The following is a 23,564-nucleotide window of genomic DNA, read 5'->3' on the forward strand; positions in this document are numbered from 1 at the left end:
TTCACAAACATTTGCTGAACAATACTTTTGTAAAATACAATAAAAAGGAATTGCCAGAGAAATGAAATGAAAGAGACAACAATGTACAAGCCTCAGTTGTCTTTTAAAAATTGTTCCATCAAATTGCTTTAAAAATTACTAAACATTGGGGCACCTGGCTGGTTCAGCCTGTAGAGCATGCGACTTTTGATCTTGGGGTCCTGAGTTCAAGCCCCAAGTTGGGTATAGAAATTACATTTAAAGCATAAAGAAAAAAAATATATATATATATATAATGTTTTATTTATTTCTGAGAGAGACAGACAGAATGAGCAGGGGAGGTTATCAGAGAGAGAGGGAGACACAGAATCTGAAACAGGCTCCAGGCTCTGAGCTGTCAGCACAGCCCAACGCGGGGCTNGCTTCCACTGCAAGTTTTTCTAAAGGAAACCCATGTGTATTTAAAGAGGGAAGGGAGCTAGTGGAGAGGGAAAGATTTAAAATGTAGGAAATCCCTGGGTGCCTGGGTGGCTCAGTTGGTTCAGCATCCGACTTGGGCTCAAGTTAAGCATCCGACTTGGGCTCAAGTCACGATCTCTAAGTTTGTGAGCTCAAGCCCTGCGTCCAGCTCTGTGTTGACAGCTTGGAGCCTGGAGCCTGCTTTGGATTCTGTGTCTCCCTCTCTCTCTGACCCTCCCCTGCACTCTCTCTCTCTCTCTGTCTCTCTCTCAAATATAAATAAATATTTTTAAAAATAAAATAAAATGAAAGAAGTCCCCGAAGCTTGGAAAGCAGGCATATGGAGTCTGCCTGGCTCTGCCTTCTCCTCCCTCCACACTCACCGCCGTGTCCCCTGCGTCCCACCTTGCCCAACATCTGTGTGCCTTTCCCACAAATGCGCCAAGCTGTCTGCTGCTGCAGGACCCTCACAGGCACCCTTCCCTCTTCTCGGACCACTCTTCCCCCCACCCGAGGTCTTTCTTCATACGCTTCAGGTCTCTGCTTTAATGAGCGACTTTGGCAGCAAGACGTCCCCTGACGCATCCCCAGCCTAGGTCCAGTCCTCCTTGATAGTCTCACTTGCGGCACCCTGTTCTTTTCCGTCACTGAGCTTGACACAGCTTATTATTCGATGTATTTGTGTGTGCTCTGGTTGAACGCCTGTCTTCCTCCCTGGAACGTAAGCTCTCTGAGGCAGGGACAATGACTCCTTTAGTCACTCCTCATTTATTGAACCCTGAGCACGGTGCCTTCTCACACAGTTCATGTTCAACGTAAAACATTTGCTACGGAAGTAATTATAGCACGGCACGGTACTAGTAGTAGCTAACACTTGTTGTGTGTTTGTTAGCTGCTAAGGACTTTACATTCTCTTTTTATTCTTTGGGCAATCCTATGAGATAATTACTGGTTTTCAAGTCATGACGAAGAGTTTCACCCCAGTTAAGTGGTTCATCCCAGGTCAAAAGGCTTGTGAACGAAGGATCTGGGATCTGTGTGCAGGTCTGTTTAATCCTGGAGCCACCAGAAGGCACCTTCCCCAGGGGCAGAGAGATGGGAAGCGTGGGTGAAGGAGCAAAGACATGATACACTTCTCAGTAGTCAGCGTGTTTACTGTCGAGCGTGAGCAGGACACTGTGCTGGACGCGGGTGCACGGAGGAAGGAGCCGTGACTCCTGGTGACCATCCTATACCAGGAGGAGTGAAGGGCTTGGACCAAGTCAAGGCCAGCTGGGGGGTGTGCTGTCATGAGTGTGTGTGGACTAACTTCCATTCAGCACGAGTTCCTGACAAGTCCGCTGGACGGAGAAGATGAGCGTCCGGAGCCTGAGTGGGCAGGGATGTTCCGGTCCAACTGCGGGGAAGTTGTGTGTTACTTTGGAGACGGAGAGGGAGAGAGGAGGGAAAAGGGGGAGGAGGAATGAACCGGTGAGGGGGCTGATGGTTTGTACATTCCACAGTATGGTCTACCTCCTGACTTTCTGAATGCTCAATAAAGCTACAGAAATCATAGAAACTCAAGGGGAGTGACTGTGTTTGTTGGGGGTGGGAGCTGCACTTTGCATTAGGTCAACACCAGCAGGAAAGAGACAGCCTCTGAGGATGTAGGGATGGGGTGGGGGTGACAGCCATTTATTTATCATCCTTACTGATTGTCTTTACCCACATTTGCACAGATCTCTGCAGGGGGAGGGTGGGAGGGAGAAGGGGTGTCTCAGCTGGTCTCCAGGTTTCATTCTGATAATAACCACTGAGTGAGAGAAGTGAGGAGGTGCCCAGGCCTCTGGTCCACTCTGAACTGGCCATCACTGCTCCTTTCTGATTATTAATGTATGCCCTGGAAACATTGCAGAATATTTAAAAAGCCCAGAAAGGTAAAAGTGAAAAGAAGCCAGGAGCCTTTCCTCAGCCCTGAGATATAGCTGTATATTTCACTTCCTTCCCTTCTTCTTCTTTTCTATGTATATGTTTGCTTACAAAGTGGGGGTTGTATTTTATATGTGCTTTACTTCCTTTACTCAGCGTTAACAGCATAAACATTCTTTCAGATAGAAGCCACACCTCTCATTTAAGGATTTTCATACCTTTCTAAAAGAAACAGAGTTGATTTCAGTAATAGAAATTTTTGCAGGAAGAAAATTTGGCGGCATATAATCTCTGGACCAGCCTAATTGATTCGAGTTCTTGTTTTTTGTTTTTTCTTCTTTGTACAAACCAGAAAGTCCTATGAGTTTGAAGACTTATTGCAATCCTCCTCTGAGAACAGCAGGGTGGACTGGTATGCACAGACTAAGTTGGGGCTCACACGCACTTTATCAGAGGAGAACATCTATGAAGACATTCTAGGTAAGAGGCCCAAATGCCTGTGTATGGGTCCGAGTCTGTCTGTGGCAAGGGGGAGAGGAAATGGGGCTGGCTCCTTGAAACACACACACACACACACACATACACACACACACACACAGGGTCTCAAAGAAATACATGTACATAGATGAACAAGAGAGCAGGTAGGGGTGTGGGAGAGTGACCCACGGAGGGACATGTGAGAGAAAATGGGGCCGGAAGGAGAGAGGAAGGGCCGGTGCTGAATGGCCACGGAGGCGGCATGATGCAGTGGAAAACACTGGACAGCTGGGATCTCGAAATCTGTGATTAAATCTCGGCTCTGCTCCTTATTAGCTGTATAACAGTCAGTGGGGGACTTCACTTCTCTGAACATAGTCCTCTCATCTGTATAATAAAGATAATGACAGTTACCTTGTAGGGCTGAGGATTGGAGATAATGGAATGGAAAGTACCCGGTTTGTACCAGATGCTCAGGAAATTGTAGGGATTACGGAATGAAGGCCACCATGCTCTTCCTGAATCTGTAGGAGTGTGACAGTAACAGGGCACAGAAATTCAGACTAAAATGAATGTCTACTATTTTTAAAAGTGGCTTTGGCCTTAGTTATTTTAAATTCTAAAGTGAAGCTCAGATTCACCAAGTTTGTTTGCATTTATTCATTTTTTAATGTTTATTTTTTATTTTGGATTTAATTTGCTAATATTTTATTTAAGAATTTTTTTAATTTATATAAGTTAGCATATAGTGCAACAATGATTTCAGGAGTAGAATCCAGTGATTCATCCCCTACATATAACTCTCAGTGCCCATCCCAACAATATCTATTTATTTTTGAGAGAGAGAGAGAGAGTGAGTTAGCAGGGGAGGGGCAGAGAGAAAGGGAGACAGAGGATCTGAAGCAGACACTGCCGACAGCAGCAAGCCAGATGTGGGGCTCGAACTCCTGAGCCATGAGATCATGACCTGAACCAACGTCGGATACCTAACCAACTGAGCCACCCAGGCACTGCTGTTTGCATTTAAATTAGTAAAATAAGGGGCGCCTGGGTGGCTTAGTCGGTTAAGCGTCCGACTTTCGCTTAGGTCATGATCTCATGGTTCATGGGTTCAAGCCCCGCGTCGGGCTCTGTGCTGACAGCTAGCTCAGAGCCTGGAGCCTGCTTCAGACTCTGTGTCTCCCTCTCTCTCTGACCCTCCCCTGCTCGCGCTGTCTCTCTCTCTCCTAGAAATAAATAAAACATTAAAAAAAAAATAAATTAGTAAAATAAATAAATTAGTGAGTTCAGTAGTCTTCAGGGAATATCACAGTTTTCAGTGAAGCGTGAGCTCAGCCCACCGTCTGCATGTTGGGGTCAAGGGTGGGAGTGGAGGAAGAAAGGAGCTGGTAAGATGGAGAAACCCATACGTGCCCACACGCAAGGGACAGGTAGGGCAGATGCACATATACATACGTGCATGTAATCAACAATACCAGAAAAAGCTCCATGGTAAGAGGAAACGGGAGACTTGAGGAAAAACAGATATTTAGCTGAGTATACTGCTTGAATTATAGTGTCCAAGTTGGGGAGATGGGTTGATGCCAAAGCAGTAGGCTTCCCAGGTCTGAAGCGGGTATGAGATCTGGGCTTCTCCTAACAGTGTGTGCCTAACAGGGAAGTTTTCAGCTACAGAGAAAGGAAGACCCAGCTGAAATAACAAGGGAGTTTGTTGGTTCATGTGACCAGAACTGGCCTATTCTCTCTTGTTTCCTTTTTACACCCCCTTTTTTAAAAGTAGGCTCTACACCCAGTGTGGGCTCAACCTCACACTCCTGAGGTCAAGAGCTGCCCGCTCCACTGACTGAGCCAGCCAGGCGCCCCTCTTTTCTCTTGTTACCACCCGGGCTAGCTCCATCCTCAGCAGGTTTCCTGGGGCCTTCATGATGGGAGCCATCAGCTCCCTGGAATCCGTACCTTCCAGTTGGAAGGAGAGCCCATGTTGGGCACCCAAAAAAAATCCTGAGGTTCACTCTGAAGAGACCAGTTTAAGTCCTTTGTTCACCTTCATAGCCCAGGAACGCCATGCACTGGTTGGCGTAAACTTGGGATGTGAGCCCTTCCCTGAACTGGACGCTGAGACAGAGACTGGGGATACTCACACTGGCTACAGCTCCAAACCTGGAATGGAGTTAACTCCATACATCGGAGAATGGGTACAGAGGGAGTCACCCCAGTGAAAACCAGGGTCCAAGAGGAAGGGGCGGAATGGATAGCAAGACATCAGACATCCCCACAAGGAGAGGCGAGATGTTGGGTGACTATCTGATAAGGAAAACTTCCTTACTGTTCCCAGTTCCTGACTTGTTGCCTTTGACCACAGATCCACCAATGAAGGAAAACCCTTATGAGGACGTTGAGTTACATGGTCGCTGCCTGGGGAAGAAGTGTGTCTTGAACTTTCCTGGTTCTCCCACTTCTTCCATTCCTGACACACCCTCCAAGGTATGAGCCCCCCGGGGAGCAGTGCGGGAAGAGGGGTGCCCAGCACCCCCAGCACGATGACCTTGAGAAGCCTCGAGCTGTGGGTTATGCCGGAGTGCCAGGCCACCCTCACCGCTGGGTTCTTGGATTTGCATATCAGCTTCCTGCCTGCTCTTCTGCCTCTAGTTCTCCTGGAACCCCTCTGTTCAACCAAGCACCCTAAAATAGCATTTGAGTTTCTGGGTCAGAACCCGCCCCAAACTGGGGAAGTAAGATAGCACATCCGTATTATACAACTGTACAGAAGAATGGCCTGACCTAAAACAAAGTCAAAATTATAAGAAAGTTCTGGTGCGGAAACAGTACCTTTATAGCATGCCACCATCCATGGGGTTTTAAGTAGAATAATATACATATATGCAAACTCATATATGTTTGTGTATTGTAGGGGAATATCTCTGTAGGGAACCTGAGAGTAAGTGGGTACATCTGTGGAGTTCTCTGGGTGTGATTACCTGGAGGGCAAGGTAGAAAATGGACATTTTTTTTTTTTTACAGAAGATCCTTTTGCATCTTTTGAAATTTTATACCAGGTACATACAGCTAATATAACTATACTCATGTGAATGATAATTTCAATTTGTTGCCTATAGGATTGAATTCATATTCCTTAGCTTGGCATTAAACAGTCCTTCATAATTGATATCTGGTCATCCATTACTCCCTAATTTCCTATACTTCCTACATACAAAAGCTCCCATCCAGCAAAAGCATACAAATTGCCCCTCTGATATTCTAGGCCCAGATTGACAGACCTTTTCTCTAAAGGACCAGAAGGTAAATATATGATCTCCGTTGTAACTACTCAGTGCTGCATAATAGTGCAAAGCAGCTGTAGACAGTATGCAAACAGTTGAATGTGCTGTATATCAATGAAACTTTATTATGGACACTAAATTTTAATTTTACATAATTCCACATGTTATGAAATATTACTTCTTTTCCAGCCATTTATAAAACATAAAAACAGGGGCAACTGAGTGGCTCAGTTGGTTAAGTGTCTGACTTCATCGCAGTTCATGATCTCACGGTTTGTGGGTTCGAGCCCCATGTCGGGCTCTGTGCTGACAGCTAGCTCAGAGCCTGGAGTCTGCTTCAGATTCTGTGTCTCCCTCTCTCTCTGACCCTCCCCTGCTCACGCTGTCTCTCTCTCTCTCTCTCAGAAAAAAATTTTTTTTTAAATAATAAACTTATAAAAAATGTAAAAGCTATTCTTAGGTCATGGCCTGTGGCCCACAGGCCATATTGCCCATCCCTGTGCTGGGTCATTTCTACATCTGCCCTTGGCTCTTGCCTTTCTGTCCCCATCTTTTAAAACCCAGATCAGTCATGCTTCCTTCAACAAGCTTCTCAGCCATTTCAGCCACTGGAACTTCTTCTTCCACTCTTACTCATTGGGCTAAAGTATTCATTTTACATCAAATTGTGTTTACTACATTATGATATCTCTTACTTTCATGATTTAAAATCGAACTTAAGTCACGTAACGTATCTTAAAAACATCTCCCCAGCTAGATTATGAATTCCTGAAGTTTCTCAATATTCTCTGTCTTTGTGTTCCCCGTAAGTAGTTGTTCTACAATGTGTAATTGTTGAAGAAATTTAGTCAAGGAAGGCCGAATCCGGGCCCCACGTGTCCATTTCAGTCCCATCGTAGGATCTATTTCCAGCCTGAGAAAAGAAGCCACCATCCCCTCTGGGCTCCGTGGAAGGATGGCATTTGCTGGCAGGTGGGGGGTCTGCACACGAGGCGTGGCTTTTGTGCTCAGTGGTCACACGGGGAATTTCTGCCACCAGTCTTCCCGAAGAGAGTTGAAGGTAGCCTCCACCGTGAGGGGTGGATCTTGCCTCACTAAACCAATGACTGTAATTTTGGCCGAAGCCAGTGAAGTGCTCTTTTTCTCTTCCTATGGAAGAGTGTTATCATGAATAATCCAGCACAGGAGATAATTAGCAGAGTGTTCCTGCTTGCCTTTGAAAAAATTTTTTTAGTGCATATAGATGCCTTCGACACTTAGGAAAGCCTTCATTTCTCCTAGTGGATAAGTCTGGCTTAAAAGAAGGCTCTCTCACAACCCAGGCTGCCCTTTCGCATCCCACCTGGCTCTCCCCTCCTCTCCTCTTCACGCAGGGAATGCACTGCCTGCCCCTTAGGAACAATGAACAAGCAGCTCTGCAGATAGGGTTGGTGCTCCTCCCTGATGCCAGGAAATCAGGACTTAACGGCCTCCTCCTCCCCCTTCCTGCCAGCCAGAAAAACCTCGGTCCTCTGTCACCAGAACAGCTAAACACAGTAGGTGGCCACCTCCACAAGAACTTGGAGTCTGTCCCACAGAAGGAGCCTCCAGCTGCCCAGCGGACGTGTCCGATTGCTGCCCATTCCTGCCGGCTGCTTTCAGCCTTTGCAAGTCACCAGCGGGACTCTGTGTCCATGCTCATTCCTCCGCTCTCCCACATCTGGGTGTCCGGTGTGTGCCCGTTCTGGGGGACAGCTGCAGACCTCCCCACTTCCTCCATTTCAGCTCATCAAATATTCATGGAGCATCTGCCGCAGCTGGGCTGCATCTGGGACTTTAGAACTTGCAGAAGCAGTCCCTTGTGGCGACCTCCTCCGTCAGCCTCAGAAAGATCCAGTGACAGCCTCTGGGGTTCTCATTTAGTGAGATGGTGCCTAAACCCAGAGTAAGGGTAAGGGTGAGGGTCAGCTGGACAGACAGAAAGGAGCAGATGTGCAGCTGAGGGCAGATGCTAATGCTTATAAACACATGATGCAAGCTCCTGAGAAGGGGCCATTTTCTCTTCTTACTGTGTGTTACCTCCACTCCCACACCAAGAATAGCACAGTAAATGGAGTTGGAAATAATTTTGATAACAAAGGAAAGCCAGGCTAACATGAGACATTCTTTCTTATGTACTGACAGGTAAGACACAAGGGAAAAAGTGTATCACTAAGTAGCATTCTCTGGTTGCCTAGAGAGCCCACCCACACCATCTCCCACACCAAAAAATCCTGTATCACTTAGCTGTAGCTACAGAGAGGCAGTATCTGGTCCAGTGTGCAAGTTCTAGAGTCTGACTGTTTCCATTCAAAATGTGGTGGACTACTCAGGGCGCCTGGGTGGCTCAGTCAGTTTAGCATCCAACTTCGGCTCAGGTGATGATCTCGTGGTTCATGGGTTCGTGCCCCACGTCAGGCTCTGGGCTGACAGCTCAGAGCCTGGAGCAGGTTTCATATTCTGTGTCTCCTTCTCTCTCTGCCCCCTCCTCAACTCGTGCTCAGTCTCTCTGTCTCAAAATTAAATAAACTATAAAAAATTTTTTTAAAAAAGGGGGCACCTGGGTGGCTCAGTCAGTTAAGCATCCAACTTCAGCTCAGGTCATGATATTGCGGTTCGTGGGTTTGAGCCCTGCATCGGGCTCTGTGCTGACAGCCAGATCAGAGCCTGGAGCCTGTTTCGGATACTGTGTCTCCCTCTCTCTCTGACCCTCCCCTGCTCGTGCTGTCTCTCTGTAAGAAATCAATAAAACATTAAAAAAAAAAACCTTTATTTCCTATAAACAGAACATTCTCATCACAAAAAAAAATTGGGGGGGGGTGCGGGCGGGTGCCTTTGTGGCTCAGTCAGTTGAGCACCAGGCTCCTGGTTCATGAGTTGAAGCCTCACACCAGTCTCTGTGCTGACAGCTCAGAAACTGTTTTAGATTCTATGTCTCCCTCTTTCTCTGCCCCTCCCCTCATCATGCTCTGTCTCTCTCTCTTTCTCAAAAATAAATAAGCATTAAAAAAATTTAAGGAAAAAAGTTTTGAGAGAGAGAGGATGCAAGTGAGCAAGGGACAGAGAGAGAGAGAGAGAGAGGGAGAGAGAGAGAGAGAATATCCCAGGAGGGGCAAATGGGGAGGTGGGGGGTTTGGGAGAGAGAGAGAAGCGGGGCTCACTGGAAGCAGGGCTCGTGTTTTACCCTAAGTGGGGCTTGAACTCATGGCTGAGCCATCCAGAAGCCCCAAAATTTTCTGAAATACTGGAAAGTGTAATGAACATAAAACTCATCCATAATTGGAGATTTTTATTTTTCTATAATAGATTGTTAGCATGTGTGTGTGTGTGTGTGTAATAAAAAAGATTTGGGATGATGTATATATACTGCTGGCCTTGTATATTTATCCTGAGTATTTCCCCACATCATTAATTTCCTTTGAAAAACAATTTTTATTGTCTGCATGGCATTCCATCGCTTAAATGTAATGTCATCACTTTGTGCAGCGTCCCAATTGTTTTAATGTGCGTGTTTGTTTTCCTGTGTACTTCTGGGTGTGTATATGTAAGGAAGTGTCTGTGCATTCATGGAAATATACGTACCTGTGGGCATATATGGGCTAATGTGTATGTTTGTGAGAATGACATCTGAGTCCTTAGGGGAGGCCTCTATAAAAGAGATCAGGAATAAGGATGAGGTAGGTTAGGGGCGCTNGAAGAGATGGGCTATTTCGTATCAGAGGCCCTTTCAGTCTCACGTCACTGTCTCCTGAGGCAGTCAGACCCAGACAAGAGAGGACAGGAAGGAGTTAAGCCATCAGCCACCATTCGCAGACAAGAAGGGTGAGTGAACGCTGGCTTGAGTCCAACTCACTTCCTTTAGGGAGGCGTGTGGTCTCCTCGCCCCCCCCCCCCCCACCAAGAAGTCCCCTGGCCAGGGCCCATCACGCTTGGTCCCGCGAAATAACCCGTGAGGTTTGCACAGAGAGTTCTTGTCTGCTTTTCTTCTGTGGACAGTGCAGATCTTCTGCTAGGTCCAATGTGAATGTGATGTTTATAAGATGAGGGAGAGTCTACGTGCCTCTGCCACAGAGTTGGGCTCCTCCCTAGAGGTTATTCGGGAGGCACGATGGGATTGGGCATCTTATCATCAGGGCACGTTGGTGTGAGCCTTTCTTTCTCTCTCTCTTTCTTTCCTTCCTTCCTTCCTTCCTCCCTCCCTCCCTCCCTCCCTCTCTCTCTCTCTCTCTTTCTTTCTTTCTTTCTTTCTTAAGTTTATTTTATTTTGAGAGAGAGAGAGAGAGAGAGAGAGCAAAAGCAGGGGAGAGACAGAAAGGAGAGAGAGAATCCCAAGCAGGCTCTGCACTGTCAGCCCAGAGCCGGATGCAGGGCTCGGGCTCGAACTCGTGAACCGCAAGACCATGACCCGAGCCCAGCCGAAATCAAGAGTCAAACACCCAACTGACTGAGCCATCCACGTGTCCCGACATGAGGCTTCCTGATCAAAAGCTGGACTCTTCTCTGGGCCCCAGCCTGATATAATCATCCCTGGGGTCCTACAGTCTCTATCCTTAACTGTAGTTCAGGTTTGGCCTGCGTCTGCTGGCTGACTGATTTTGTAAATACAGTTTCTCTGGAACACGGCCACGCTCACTGCTGCGCATATTGCTTACGGCTGCTTTTGCACTGTGGTGGCAGAGTCAAGGAGTTGTGACAAGGCCCGACACATTTACCGTCTGGCCTTTAAGAAAAGGCTTGCCGCCCCCTGCTAAGTCCAAGGTTCATACCCTCACCTTCAAAGGCCTTCCACACGCGACTCGATGTCCTCACTGGTGTGTGACCTCTCCCATCTGTTTGGTGCACCTGCTCTAAGCTCTGGAGACTCTCCCTGGTCTGACTGGCTCTTCCTCACCCCTCTGCCTCTTCTCACACTGTGTCTGCTACTTGAAAACGCTCCACCCTAGAGCGCACTAGGTCCTCTTTTATCAGCGAAGGAGCAGCTGAAATCCCACCTTCTCATGAAAGCTCCCTGGACGTTTAGGGGCTGGTTCTGGGTGCTCTGGAGGGCACACCGGGGCTCCTTTCCTCAAGTGTCACCACAGCCTCCCCCAGGTCTCTCGACACCCTGCAGAGAGTCGTGTACCATGGTCTGGTTCCTTTCTGTTTTCTTTCTTCCCAGACCTTTTTATCGGTCAAATCTTTGAACAAACACTCTCACAACGGAAAAGTCTAATGAAAACAGATACCTGCTTTTTGCCAACAATTTGATATGTGATTCTAATGCAGTGAAAGAATCGAGGCCATTTCCTTGGATTGGTCTCTAAAAAAGCTTGTCGTGATTCCTTGTTTCTGTGCAGGTTTAATTATGAAGATGTGCACAGTGAGCAAACCACACTGGCTTTTCCTGCTCAGGGCTTGTGGTGCTAAGCAATTGATTGCTGACTGTAGACTCACGATACAAATATTGCAGTGGGCCACTTGGGAAGGCTAGGAGTCTTTATTCCTAGAAACCTTTAAAAAGAAAAAGTTCTGGAGTTATTGTTACATACTATTTGGAACTAAACAAGAATCGAGAAATCGATGGAACAAAATAAGACAATTCTGTAAGAGTTTAAGATACAATAAATGTGGCCTTGTAATCTGATTAATCTGATAGCAAAAGAAAGACATCTTTTTTTAATTTTTCTTTTTTAATGTTTTTTTATTTATTTCTGAGAGAGAGAGACAGCGTGAGCAGGGAGGATCAGAGAGAGAGGGAGACACAGAATCTGAAGACAGGCTCCAGGCTCTGAGCTAGCTGTCAGCACAGAGCCCGACGCGGGGCTCGAACCCATGAACCCATGAGATCATGACCTGGGCTGAAATCGGACGCTCCACTGACTAAGCAATCCAGGTGCCCCTGAACATATTTTATTTATTAATCCATCAGTCATTTATTTTATTGTATGTTAGTCTAAACTGATTTTTCCCCCAAAGCTAACTTATCCCTGTTCCATTTGATAGTAAGTCTTGGGGTGCACAATCTTGCAGTTTATGAGTTTGAGCCTGACATCAGGCTTGCTGTTCTCAGTTCATAGCCTGCTTCAGACCTTCTGTCCCTCTCTCTCTGTCTGTCCCTCTCTTGCTCAAGCTCTCTCTCTCTCAAAAGTAAAACATTAAAAAATATATGTTCAAAGTAAACTAACAAAATCCAAAAGAAAATGTAATTAAATATGTATTAAACCCTCTAAAAAGATGTAGACTTTCTAGGCAAAGAGAGGCAAGATTAAATCAACCACAAAGGAAAAGAGGAAAAGATTTTCATATACACAGATTTTACTTGATGTGTAAAAAAAATGGGAAAAACGGAACTGACAAATAGTTTTTATCCATTCTATATAAAGAGTTCTTCCAAATTAATAAGAAACACTAGGAACCCAAAGATAAATAGACAAAGAACATAAATAATACGCTAAAGAAAAAAGCAGTTAGCGTATCAAAGTAGGAAAAAATAAGAAAAACTTATATTGACTGCCTGTAGTATATCGGGTATTTTGCTAGGTGCTTAATATACCTTTAGCCCATCAATGCATTAATTCACCAATTTCATTTATTTTTAATGTTTATTCATCTTTGAGAGAGAGAGAGACAGAGCAAGAGCTGGGGAGAGGCAGAGAGAGAGGGAGACACAGAATCTGAAGCAGGCTCCAAGCTCTCCCCCAGAGCAACCCCTGTTAACTTCTTATGTATTCTTTCAGAAGTGTTTTCTGCCTACACCAGCAGAAGAGCTCCTCAAACCACATACACATGTCAGCATATGATACCAGCTGTTCTACACTCTGCTTTTCATGCTTAACAAGAGTTACCTTGGGCGCCTGGGTGGCTTCATTGGTTAAGCGTCCAACTTCGGCTCAGGTCATGATCTCGCAGTTCATGGGTTTGAGCCCTGCATTGGGCTCTGGGCTGACAGCTCAGAGCCTGGACCATGCTTCATGGATTCTGTATCTCCCTCCCTCTCTGCACCTCCTCCACTTGTACTCTGTCTCTCTCTCTAAAATAAATAAAACATTAAAAAGACCCAATATACATCTGAGAGAACCTTCCATATGAGTACATTAAGATTTTTCTGGGGCGCCTGGGTGGCTCAGTCGGTTAAGCGTCTGACTTTCACTTAGGTCATGATCTCACAGTTCGTGGGTTCAAGCCCTACGTCGGGCTCTGTGCTGACTGCCAGCTCAGAGCCTGGAGCCTGTTTCAGAGTCTGTGTCTCCCTCTCTCTCTGACCCTCCCCTGCTCACGCTGTCTCTCTCTCCTAGAAATAAATAAAAATATTTAAAAAAAAAAAAAAAGATTTTTCTTATACCTGCATTGTACTCCATTCTGTAGATGTACCAAAACTTATTTGACCAGCTTCTGCTGATGGACATTTACGTTTACGTATTTTGTGTTTACAAGCCATCTCACAGTGTACGGTATAGTTTGCACGGTATGGCTTGCCCATACAATATAACTTTGCCCAAGTCTGAGTATATGGGCAAGACCCATTCCTGGAGGCAGAATTGCTGGGCGAAGGGGCACATGCATTTATGACTTTGTTGACACTGCTCCATTGCCCTCCGTAAAATTGTACCAATCTCTAGTCCCACCAACAATGTACGAAAGTGTGAAAGGGACTCACCGATAACTACAATGAGTTAGAGGGGAGAATGTCTCTTTGATGGAGTTTTCATTTTCTTTTCTCTTATGAGTGAAGCTAAGAATCGTTTTCCATATCTAAGCTTCATTGTCTTTATTTTATGAATTTTCCATTCCTATCTTTTTGCCTGTTTGTCTTTTCATTAATTTGTTGTATGTATTACAAAAATAAGTTCTAGAGGGAGTTGATTTTAACCGACTGAGCCACCCAGGCGCCCCTGGGGAGTTAGTTTTAAATCAGTACAAGATGGCAGGGCGGGGAGACAGCATGGACCAGGGCCTGTGGAGCCCACAGACCAGCAACCCAACACCAGGATTAACCACATCTCTTCCACAACCTTTCTAATACGTATTTAAAAATTTGTTGTATATAAAAAAGAAAAAGAAGTTCTATAAGTTGCGGGGGGTTTGGTTTTGGGGTTTTTTGCTTTTTTTTTTAACCTGTTTTTTGTTTGCCTTTGACCTTAAAGTGGCTCATTTTTTAGAGATAAGACTCTGAGGCTTAGGAAGCGAAGCTCCTTGTATAGGAAGTCCTCAGCTTACCAGCATCAGGGTCAAAGGCGGGCTTAGGTCTTCTGACTCCTAGGACAGTGGGTGTTGGTTAGCTGAGCTAAGCAACAGATAAGGGATGGAGCCTGGAATTCCCACTTGTCTAAAAAGAGAGTGGATCGGATGTATATCCTCTGTCATTTTTATGCAGAAAGACTCGGCCGACCCTGGGTACGGACAGCGGGTTTCCCTCTGCATCTCGTGGTCTGTATCACCGGCATCCCCAGCCACCTCCCGGTTAGTCCCTTTGTATTTATTTGCTCTCATTTTCTCCTTTCCCCTCCCAGCAGTCATTGTCCAAACCTGCTTTTTTCCGGCAAAATTCGGAGAGGAGGAACTTCAAACTGCTGGACACTAGGAAGCTGAGTCGGGACGGATATGGGTCCCCTTCCAAGATCAGCCCCCCCTCCACCCCCAGCAGCCCTGACGACACTTTCTTTAACCTTGGAGATCCGCAGAATGGCAGGAAGAAGAGAAAGATACCCAAGGTAAGGCTTTGCAGCAAGCTTCGTGTGCAGTTGGGCACCCTTTCCTGCAGAGCAAGGCTGAGGAGGGATCGGGGCAGAGAAGCAGCCCTGGGCCCTCTCCTGCCGGCTTCATCACGGGCCAGACAGCAAGTGTAACTGTCTGGGCCTTTGTCGCCATAACCACTGGGGTCCTGTAGCCTCCCTCTAAGCCCTTCCTGTCGCAGGCTTAGCTATGCTTGTGATCCCAGACCGCGGTTCCAATGCCCCTCCTCAAAAGGCCTCAGAAACCAGAGCTCCATTCATCAGGTGCTGACTCAGACTTTGTCAGCGCCAGCTGCGGAGGGGGCACCACGTGAAGCCTGTGCTCTGGGACAGCACTTGTCAAAAATACATCCTTCCTGGCCCTTTTGTTTGAGAGAGAGAGAAAGAGAGAGTGCTGGGGCAGAGGGAGATAATCAGAAGTAGGCTCCACGCCCAGTGCAAGCCCGGCTCTGGGTTCAGCCTCATGACTGTGAGATCATGACCTGAGCCAAAATCAAGAGTTGGATGCTTCACTGACTGAGCCACGCAGGCACCCCTTCGCTGGCCCTTCCCACCCCGAAAGGTGAAACATCAAAGGATGCACATCCTAATGCGCTGCTGCGCTGCTACTGATGAAATTCCCCTTCCTCAGCTCCCTGCTGTGCCTGGCCCTCTTCACCGGCCACTTGGGTACCAACTTCCTACGGGAGCTCTTAGAGCAGGAACTCTTCATTTCGGAGTTCATGGATGGGATTTAGAAGTCATGAAGCCCAGGGGTTCCTGGGTGGCTCAGTCGGTTAAGCGTCCAGCTTCGGCTCGGGTCATGATCTCATGGTTTGTGGGTTCGAGCCCCGCGTCAGGCTCTGTGCTGACAGCCAGCTCAGAGCCTGGAGCCTGATTCAGATTCTGTGTCTCCCTCTCTCTCTCTGACCCTCCCCTGCTCACGCTGCCTCTCTCTCTCTTTCTCAGAAATAAATAAAACATAAAAAAAAAAAATTAGAAGTCATGAAGCCCATACTATCGGGTAGAACTTTGTGTGGAGAGTTTTGGGGACAGAAGGAAGGGGGAGGGGATTGTCTCTAGGTTTCATCAGATTTCTCAGAGTGATGCATTGACCTGAAAGTCATGGGACATTTACAAGCTGGTTCCTCCTGACAGTTTGGTTCATTCAGTATTTTGAGCCACGGTTTCACGCCGACCACGCCCGTTCCCAGCATTCTCATTCAAGTGAAGTTAAGTCACCTTGACAGGCAGAGTGCGTTCTGAAGAGTGAGGGCAGCCAGGGTCAGGGGATTGAGAAAAGACTGTAACCCGCAGCCTGGTTGGAGGGGAGGTTGTAGGTAGAACAGGGGAGAAGATATCTTGCTTCGTTTTGCTTTTGCTGATGGGGGGCAACAGAGGGGCCCGGGTGGAGCCCAGCCTCCTCCCCCTTCTGCCCTCCTTGCTGGGCCTTGCCCTGCCCGGGCTGTGGGGTAGTTTGCATACTGATTATGTGATGTTTGCTGACTGAGCTCCACTAACACGGGGGCCCAGGGACATAGTCCCTGCCTGGCACAGTCACCGTCCCGTGCTGTCCTGATAGCTGCTCCAGGGCCCCCGAAGCGTGGCATCTGCAGCCACTCCCTTCACTCCCTTCCGCTGGGCCCGGCACTGTTCATAGGCCTCTGAAATGTCAAAATCCTGCTGTTTGTGGACCCATTAAAAGTGACTGTTAACATCTGTACTGCCAGCCTCACCAGCAGTTTAGCAAATGAAACAGGGATAATCAAATGAACTAGCTTTGGGTTAAAAGAGCTTTAAGTTGGAGTACGTGATGCCTTAACAAGCATTTAACGTCTGTTTTCTACCCTGTGCTTTTACCCATCACTCACCCCATGTACTATTTTAATACGCTTTATTTTACTATTTAAAAATTTTTTTTAATTTGAGAGAGAGAGAGCACAAGTGGGGGAGAGGGGTAGAGGGAGACAGAGAGAGAGAGAGAAAGGGAGAGAGAGAGAGAGAGAGAGAGAGAGAATCCTAAGCAGGCCCCATGCTCAGTGTGGAGCTTTTTGTGGGTTCAGTCCCACCCTGGGACCAAGACCGGAGCTGAAATCAAGTCAGACACTCAACCGACTGAGCCACCCAGGTGACCCCTATTTAAATATATATTTTTTTTAATGTTTATCTTATTTATTTTGAGAGAGTGCGTGCACCTGCACTTGAGAGGGGGAAGGGCAGAGAGAGGAGGAGAAGAGATTCCCACGCAGGCTCCACCCTCAGTGTGGAGCCCGACTTTGGGCTCAATCCCATGACCAAGGGATCATGACCTGAGCTAAAATCAAGAGTCAGACACTTAACTGACTGAACCACCTAGCCATCCCCGCTATTTTGAAAATTTTTTAAGTTTAAAAAAAAATTTTTTTTATGTTTATTTATTTTTGAGAGAGAGAGAGACAGAGCACGAGCAAGGGAGGATCAGAGAGAGAGGGAGACGCAGAATCTGAAGCAGGCTCCAGGCTCTGAGCCGTCAGCACAGAGCCCAATGCAGGGCTCGAACTCATGACCCGTGAGATCATGACCTGAACTGAAGTTGAACACTTAACTGACTGAGCCACCCAGGAGCCCTGAATATTTTTAAAAGGTTTTCTGAGACTGGGAGAAAGAGAATGAGTGTGCGCATCTTACGGAAGTAGCGAGGTGAAGGGAAAGGCAGCGCCAGTGCTGCCGCGGTGTATGTGGTTAATTCGCAGATGCAGCACTTTGTTCCATGTTGGGTTATTGCCTGCAGTGCAGGTGAGTCACCAGCAGGTACATAGCGCACAGGCACTCGGCCAAACAGGCCTTCGGCAGGTATGACCAACCCGAGAGAGAGATCAGCGTGTCTGTCACTGTTACAACAGCCACTACAAAATCATGTGAAAACTTTAATCATAAAGAGGAAGTGCATCATTCTTCAAAGGAGCATTTTGGTGTTTTTTTTTAATTTAATATAATTTATTGTCAAATTGGCTTCCATACAACATCCAGTGCTCATCCCAACAAGTGCCCTCCCCCGTGCTCATCACCTCCCCTCCCCCTCTCCCCCATCCCCCACCCTCAGTTTGTTCTCTGTATTTAAGACTGTCTTATGGTTTGCCTCCCTCCTTCTGTTTGTAACTTTTTTTTCCCTCTTCCTTCCCCCATGGTCTTCTGTTAAGTTTCTCAAGTTCCCCATATGAGTGAAAACATATGGTATCTATCTTTCTCTGCCTGACTTATTTCACTTAGCGTAATACGCTCCAGCTCCATCCACATGGCTGCAAACGGCAGGATTTCATTCTTTCTCATTGCCAAGTAGTGTTCCATTGTGTAGATAAACCACATCTTCTTTATCCATTTGTCAGTTGTTGGACTTTTAGGATCTTTCCATATGTTGGTTATTGTTGAAAACACTGCTGTGAACATTAGGATGCAGGTGCCCCTATGTATCAGCACTCCTGTATCCCTTGGGTAAATTCCTAGCAGTGCTACTGTTGGGTCATAGGGGAGTTCTGTTGTTAATTTTTTGAGGAACTGGGGCACCTGGGTGGCTCAGTCGGTTAAGCAGCCAACTTCGGCTCAGGTCATGATCTCACGGTTCGTGGNAGACAGAGCACGAGCAAGGGAGGATCAGAGAGAGAGGGAGACGCAGAATCTGAAGCAGGCTCCAGGCTCTGAGCCGTCAGCACAGAGCCCAATGCAGGGCTCGAACTCATGACCCGTGAGATCATGACCTGAACTGAAGTTGAACACTTAACTGACTGAGCCACCCAGGAGCCCTGAATATTTTTAAAAGGTTTTCTGAGACTGGGAGAAAGAGAATGAGTGTGCGCATCTTACGGAAGTAGCGAGGTGAAGGGAAAGGCAGCGCCAGTGCTGCCGCGGTGTATGTGGTTAATTCGCAGATGCAGCACTTTGTTCCATGTTGGGTTATTGCCTGCAGTGCAGGTGAGTCACCAGCAGGTACATAGCGCACAGGCACTCGGCCAAACAGGCCTTCGGCAGGTATGACCAACCCGAGAGAGAGATCAGCGTGTCTGTCACTGTTACAACAGCCACTACAAAATCATGTGAAAACTTTAATCATAAAGAGGAAGTGCATCATTCTTCAAAGGAGCATTTTGGTGTTTTTTTTTAATTTAATATAATTTATTGTCAAATTGGCTTCCATACAACATCCAGTGCTCATCCCAACAAGTGCCCTCCCCCGTGCTCATCACCTCCCCTCCCCCTCTCCCCCATCCCCCACCCTCAGTTTGTTCTCTGTATTTAAGACTGTCTTATGGTTTGCCTCCCTCCTTCTGTTTGTAACTTTTTTTTCCCTCTTCCTTCCCCCATGGTCTTCTGTTAAGTTTCTCAAGTTCCCCATATGAGTGAAAACATATGGTATCTATCTTGCTCTGCCTGACTTATTTCACTTAGCGTAATACGCTCCAGCTCCATCCACATTGCTGCAAACGGCAGGATTTCATTCTTTCTCATTGCCAAGTAGTGTTCCATTGTGTAGATAAACCACATCTTCTTTATCCATTTGTCAGTTGTTGGACTTTTAGGATCTTTCCATATGTTGGTTATTGTTGAAAACACTGCTGTGAACATTAGGATGCAGGTGCCCCTATGTATCAGCACTCCTGTATCCCTTGGGTAAATTCCTAGCAGTGCTACTGTTGGGTCATAGGGGAGTTCTGTTGTTAATTTTTTGAGGAACTGGGGCACCTGGGTGGCTCAGTCGGTTAAGCAGCCAACTTCGGCTCAGGTCATGATCTCACGGTTCGTGGGTTCAAGCCCCGCGTCGGGCTCTGTGCTGACAGCCAGCTCAGAGCCTGGAGCCTGTTTCAGTCTGTGACTCCCTCTCTCTCTGACCCTCCCCTGCTCACACTGTCTCTCTCTCTCTCTCTCTCAGAAATAAATAAAACATGAGCAAAAAAAAAAAGAATGGAGACACAAAGCATGCATTGAAATCTTATAAAAAAAATTTTTTTTGAGGAACCTCCACACTGTTTTCCAGAGTAGCTATATCAGTTTGCAAAGAAGCATTTTATTTTATTTTATTTTTTAATATTTTATTTTATTTATTTCTAGGAGAGAGAGAGAGACAGCGTGAGCAGGGGAGGGTCAGAGAGAGAGGGAGTCACAGACTGAAACAGGCTCCAGGCTCTGAGCTGGCAGTCAGCACAGAGCCCGATGCGGGGCTCGAACCCACGAACCGCGAGATCATGACCTAAGCGAAAGTCGGTTGCTTAACCGACTAAGCCACCCAGGCGCCCCTGCAAAGAAGCATTTTAAAAGGAAACAAATAAGCACTTAGTGTGTTAGAAGTTTCCCAATCCTCAGTTTTGTCACTTGCTAGTCAGTCTTCACCTACGCTTATCCCCACCCTTGAGTGCTAGATTTCTTTCTTTCTTCTTTTTATTTTTTTACTTCTTATAGTCTTTCAAAATAATTTTTTTAATTGAGAGACAACAAGTTGGCCGGGGGAGGGGCAGAGGGAGAGAGAAAGAGAATCTAAAGCAGGCTTCACACTCAGCACAGGGCTCATGGCAGGGCTCAATCGCACAACCCTGGGATCACAACCTGAGCCAAAATCAAGCGTCAGAGACGCTCAAACAACTGAGCCACCCAGGCGCCCCATTTTTTAAAATGCTCTGAATCCTGGGGCACCTGGATGGCTCAGCCAGTTAGGCATCAGACTTCAGCTCAGGTCATGATCTCACAGTTCGTGAGTTCGAGCCCCGCATCGGGCTCTCTGCTGACAGCTCAGAGCCTGGAGCCTGCTTCCCATTCTGTGTCTCCTTCTCTCTCTTCCCCTCCCCCTCTCTGCTTTGTCTCTGTCTCTCAAAAATGAATAAACATTAAAAAAGACTTTTTTAATTCAAACGAGTTTATGGTTAAACTTTTTTTTTCCAACTCAAAAATGTTCTTGAAAGGCCAGTACTTCCAGTACAGAACACTTTTAAAACAACAAAACTTATCTCCTGTTAAAGTACTACTATGTGAAAGCGTGTTTAAAGTTGTTCTCCCTGGGGAAAATTTTTTTAAATAAAAAGGAACAAGGATTTACTGACTGAAGTATATAAGGCTTGCACTTATTCCATGACCTGATTTAAAACGAGGAAAACCTTCTCTGACACATTGTTTACACTACGCACGTAGCACTCGGGAACAGTCCTCTGTGATAGTCGGGGATGCATCTTGGTCCCTGAGAGCGGATGCCATGTTCCATATGTCGTTCTGTCCTTCACAGCGTGTAGCAAAACCGTTTGTACTTAGGAGATGCCTGAGGACCTACTGTGTGCCAGGTGCTGTTCTAGCAGCAAAGGTGACAAAAACCCCTGCCTACATGGAGCCTACATTCTGGTGCTCACTGTATTTTAATGATGCAGCAGAAGGATGCTGACTATACTGTAACTAGTTGATTTGAGATATTGGGTGGGGAGGAGGTTGAATGGATTTAAAAATCCCCCTCCCAACACATAGTTTGACCTAGTGACTCGTTTGCTTATTTATATATTTTTTAACGGTGGTAAGTATATATAACATGAAACTTGCCATTTTAACCATTTTTAAGTGTACAGTTCTGTAGCACTAAGTACATTCGTGCTGGGGCCCCTGGGTGGCTCAGTCAGTTAGGCGTCTGACTTCGGCTCAGGTTATGATCTTGTGCTGTGTGAGTTCAGGCCCCATGTCGGGCTCTGTGCTGACAGCTTGGAGCCTGGGGCCTGCTTCGGATTCTGTGTGTCTCTGCCCCTCCCCCACTCATGCTCTGTCTCTCTCTCTCTCTCTCTCTCCCTCAAAAATAAACATAAAAAAAAAAAATAGTACATTGACCTCGTATACAACCATCGCCACCGTCCATCTACAGAACTTCCTGCCTCCCCAAATAGAAACTCTGCACCCGTGAAACATTAACCCTATTCCACCCTCCCCCAACCCCCCAGCCTCTATGCTGCTTTCTGTCTCTACAAATTTGCCTATTCTAGATGCCTTACATAAGTGGAATCATACAATATTTATCCTTTTGTGACTGACTTATTTCACTTAGCATAACGTCCTTATTTCATTTATATTGGAGAATGTGCCCAAACTCCCTTCCTTTTGAAGGCCCACTAATATTCCACTGTACGTACCACATTTCACTTATCTATTCATCCCTTGATCGACATTTGGATGTTTTCATTTCCTGGCTGTTGTGAATAATACTAGCATCTCGTTCATGCGTTGTCATATTCCACAGGAAATGGGGCTAGTGTTAATGTTCCAGTGGTTAGAACATACGTGAAAAGAAGAAAGTGCCACTTCATGGGTATGAGCTCTCAAGGAAATGGCTGGTTTGTAAGACCAAATATAAAGAAGCCACACTGCAGGGATTTGGTGGTGAAGGCAGAGACCTCATCCAGGTTCAAGGCAAAGCCGGGACAAGGTTAGAACGAGGAATTCACCAAGAGAGCTGTCAAGGCCAGGGCCGGGCCACCTCTCGGGAGCCAGAGTGCACAGGTGTGCCAGGGTATGACAGGGCAGCGTCCTAACAGTCTTCAGAGCTGAGGGGCTGGGGCCCAGGCCTGCCACGGAGAGACCTGGAGAATGAGCCACCTTCCTCTGATGGCGGGCCAGCACTTGGGCTTGCGGAGAGGAGCTGGTGAGCTCCCCTGGGGACTGGGATGGAGGGCAGATGGGATTGGCCACAGCTAACCCACTGCTCCCGCCTGCGTGCCCGTCACCCAGTTCACCGTAGCACATCCTCTCTCCAGTTCTTCCAATGCAAAAAAAGAATATAAAACTTTCCAAGGCAGCTTACAAACACAGCTCCCCCTTAAAATCACCAGTTGGGGAGCACCTAGCTGGCTCAGTCAGAGGAGTATGCAGCTCTTGATCTCAGGGTCATGGGTTCAAGCCCCAGGTTGGGTGTAAAGGTTACTAAGGAAAATAAATAAGCTTAGAAAGAAATGAAACCACCAGTCGGTTTGCCTAGGCTACACATGGCCTAGACCTCCCTTCCTCGCAACCATGTGGAGCCCAGGAGGCTACCACTGTTGAAATGAAGGTGCGGTAAAGCCTGCTGGGCCGTCACCCAGGCCTTCAGTCACCGGATGGGGCGGCTACAGTCAGCCTGGAAAATGTGTTACTAAGTAATGGTGCCTGCTGAGCAGTCAGAGAGGTGGTGGAAGGCCTCACCAGTGTGGACACGCATTCGTCTGCTGGACGGGCGGCGTGCCGGGTGCGTGGCTCAGCCGTGCAGCCCCGAGCTGGAACTCAAAATCCCTTCTAGTGCCTGCCCACTTGCTGCCCGTGGCTGCTCACACAGTCTTTGGCGTGTTTTCCCACAAAAGGGGCCCTGCCTGGGAGGCTTTTTATTTCTGCTGTCTCTTCCCTCTTCTTGTTTCCCCCCCGCCCCATGGGGGCACAAAGCCTGCTCCCAAATCACAACGACATCGCAGCATCGAAGGGGGAGCGGCTGTCGCACAGTTAGCCAATGAAATTGCCTCCCTGTGTCTCATCTGGCTATGTTAGTATCATTAGACCTCCCCCATCCATACATCAGGGAGGCGGGCAGCCTCCTTTACTGTTCTCAGCAGTCCTGTCCCTGTCTGGTAGAAAGGAGTAATTGAAAGATGCCCGTGGGCCAGTGGAGAGCGGCCCCTCCCTCCTCCTTTCCCCGGCCTTGCGTCGTCCTGGAAGAGAAGGAGCAGCAAAGGAATCCCAGCCGCACATGGAGAGGAAGCTACTAACGCTGGCTTTTCTTCTCCCGGTGTCT

At 47.1% G+C, this 23,564-nt stretch overlaps 1 protein-coding gene across 1 annotated transcript in view; it reads left to right on the top strand.

Moving 5' to 3' along the window:
• DENND2A (DENN domain containing 2A) overlaps window positions 1-23,564 on the top strand; it is an 82,203-nt gene that overhangs the window by 15,071 nt on the left and 43,568 nt on the right. Inside the window, 3 exon segments of the mRNA XM_077781073.1 lie at window positions 2,699-2,826; window positions 5,186-5,307; window positions 14,612-14,812. Of these exon segments, the coding sequence (XP_077637199.1) occupies window positions 2,699-2,826; window positions 5,186-5,307; window positions 14,612-14,812 (451 nt within the window).

Source organism: Crocuta crocuta, unplaced genomic scaffold (genome assembly GCF_008692635.1).
Source record: "Crocuta crocuta isolate KB4526 unplaced genomic scaffold, BGI_CrCroc_1.0 scaffold228, whole genome shotgun sequence".
NCBI lineage: Eukaryota > Metazoa > Chordata > Mammalia > Carnivora > Hyaenidae > Crocuta > Crocuta crocuta.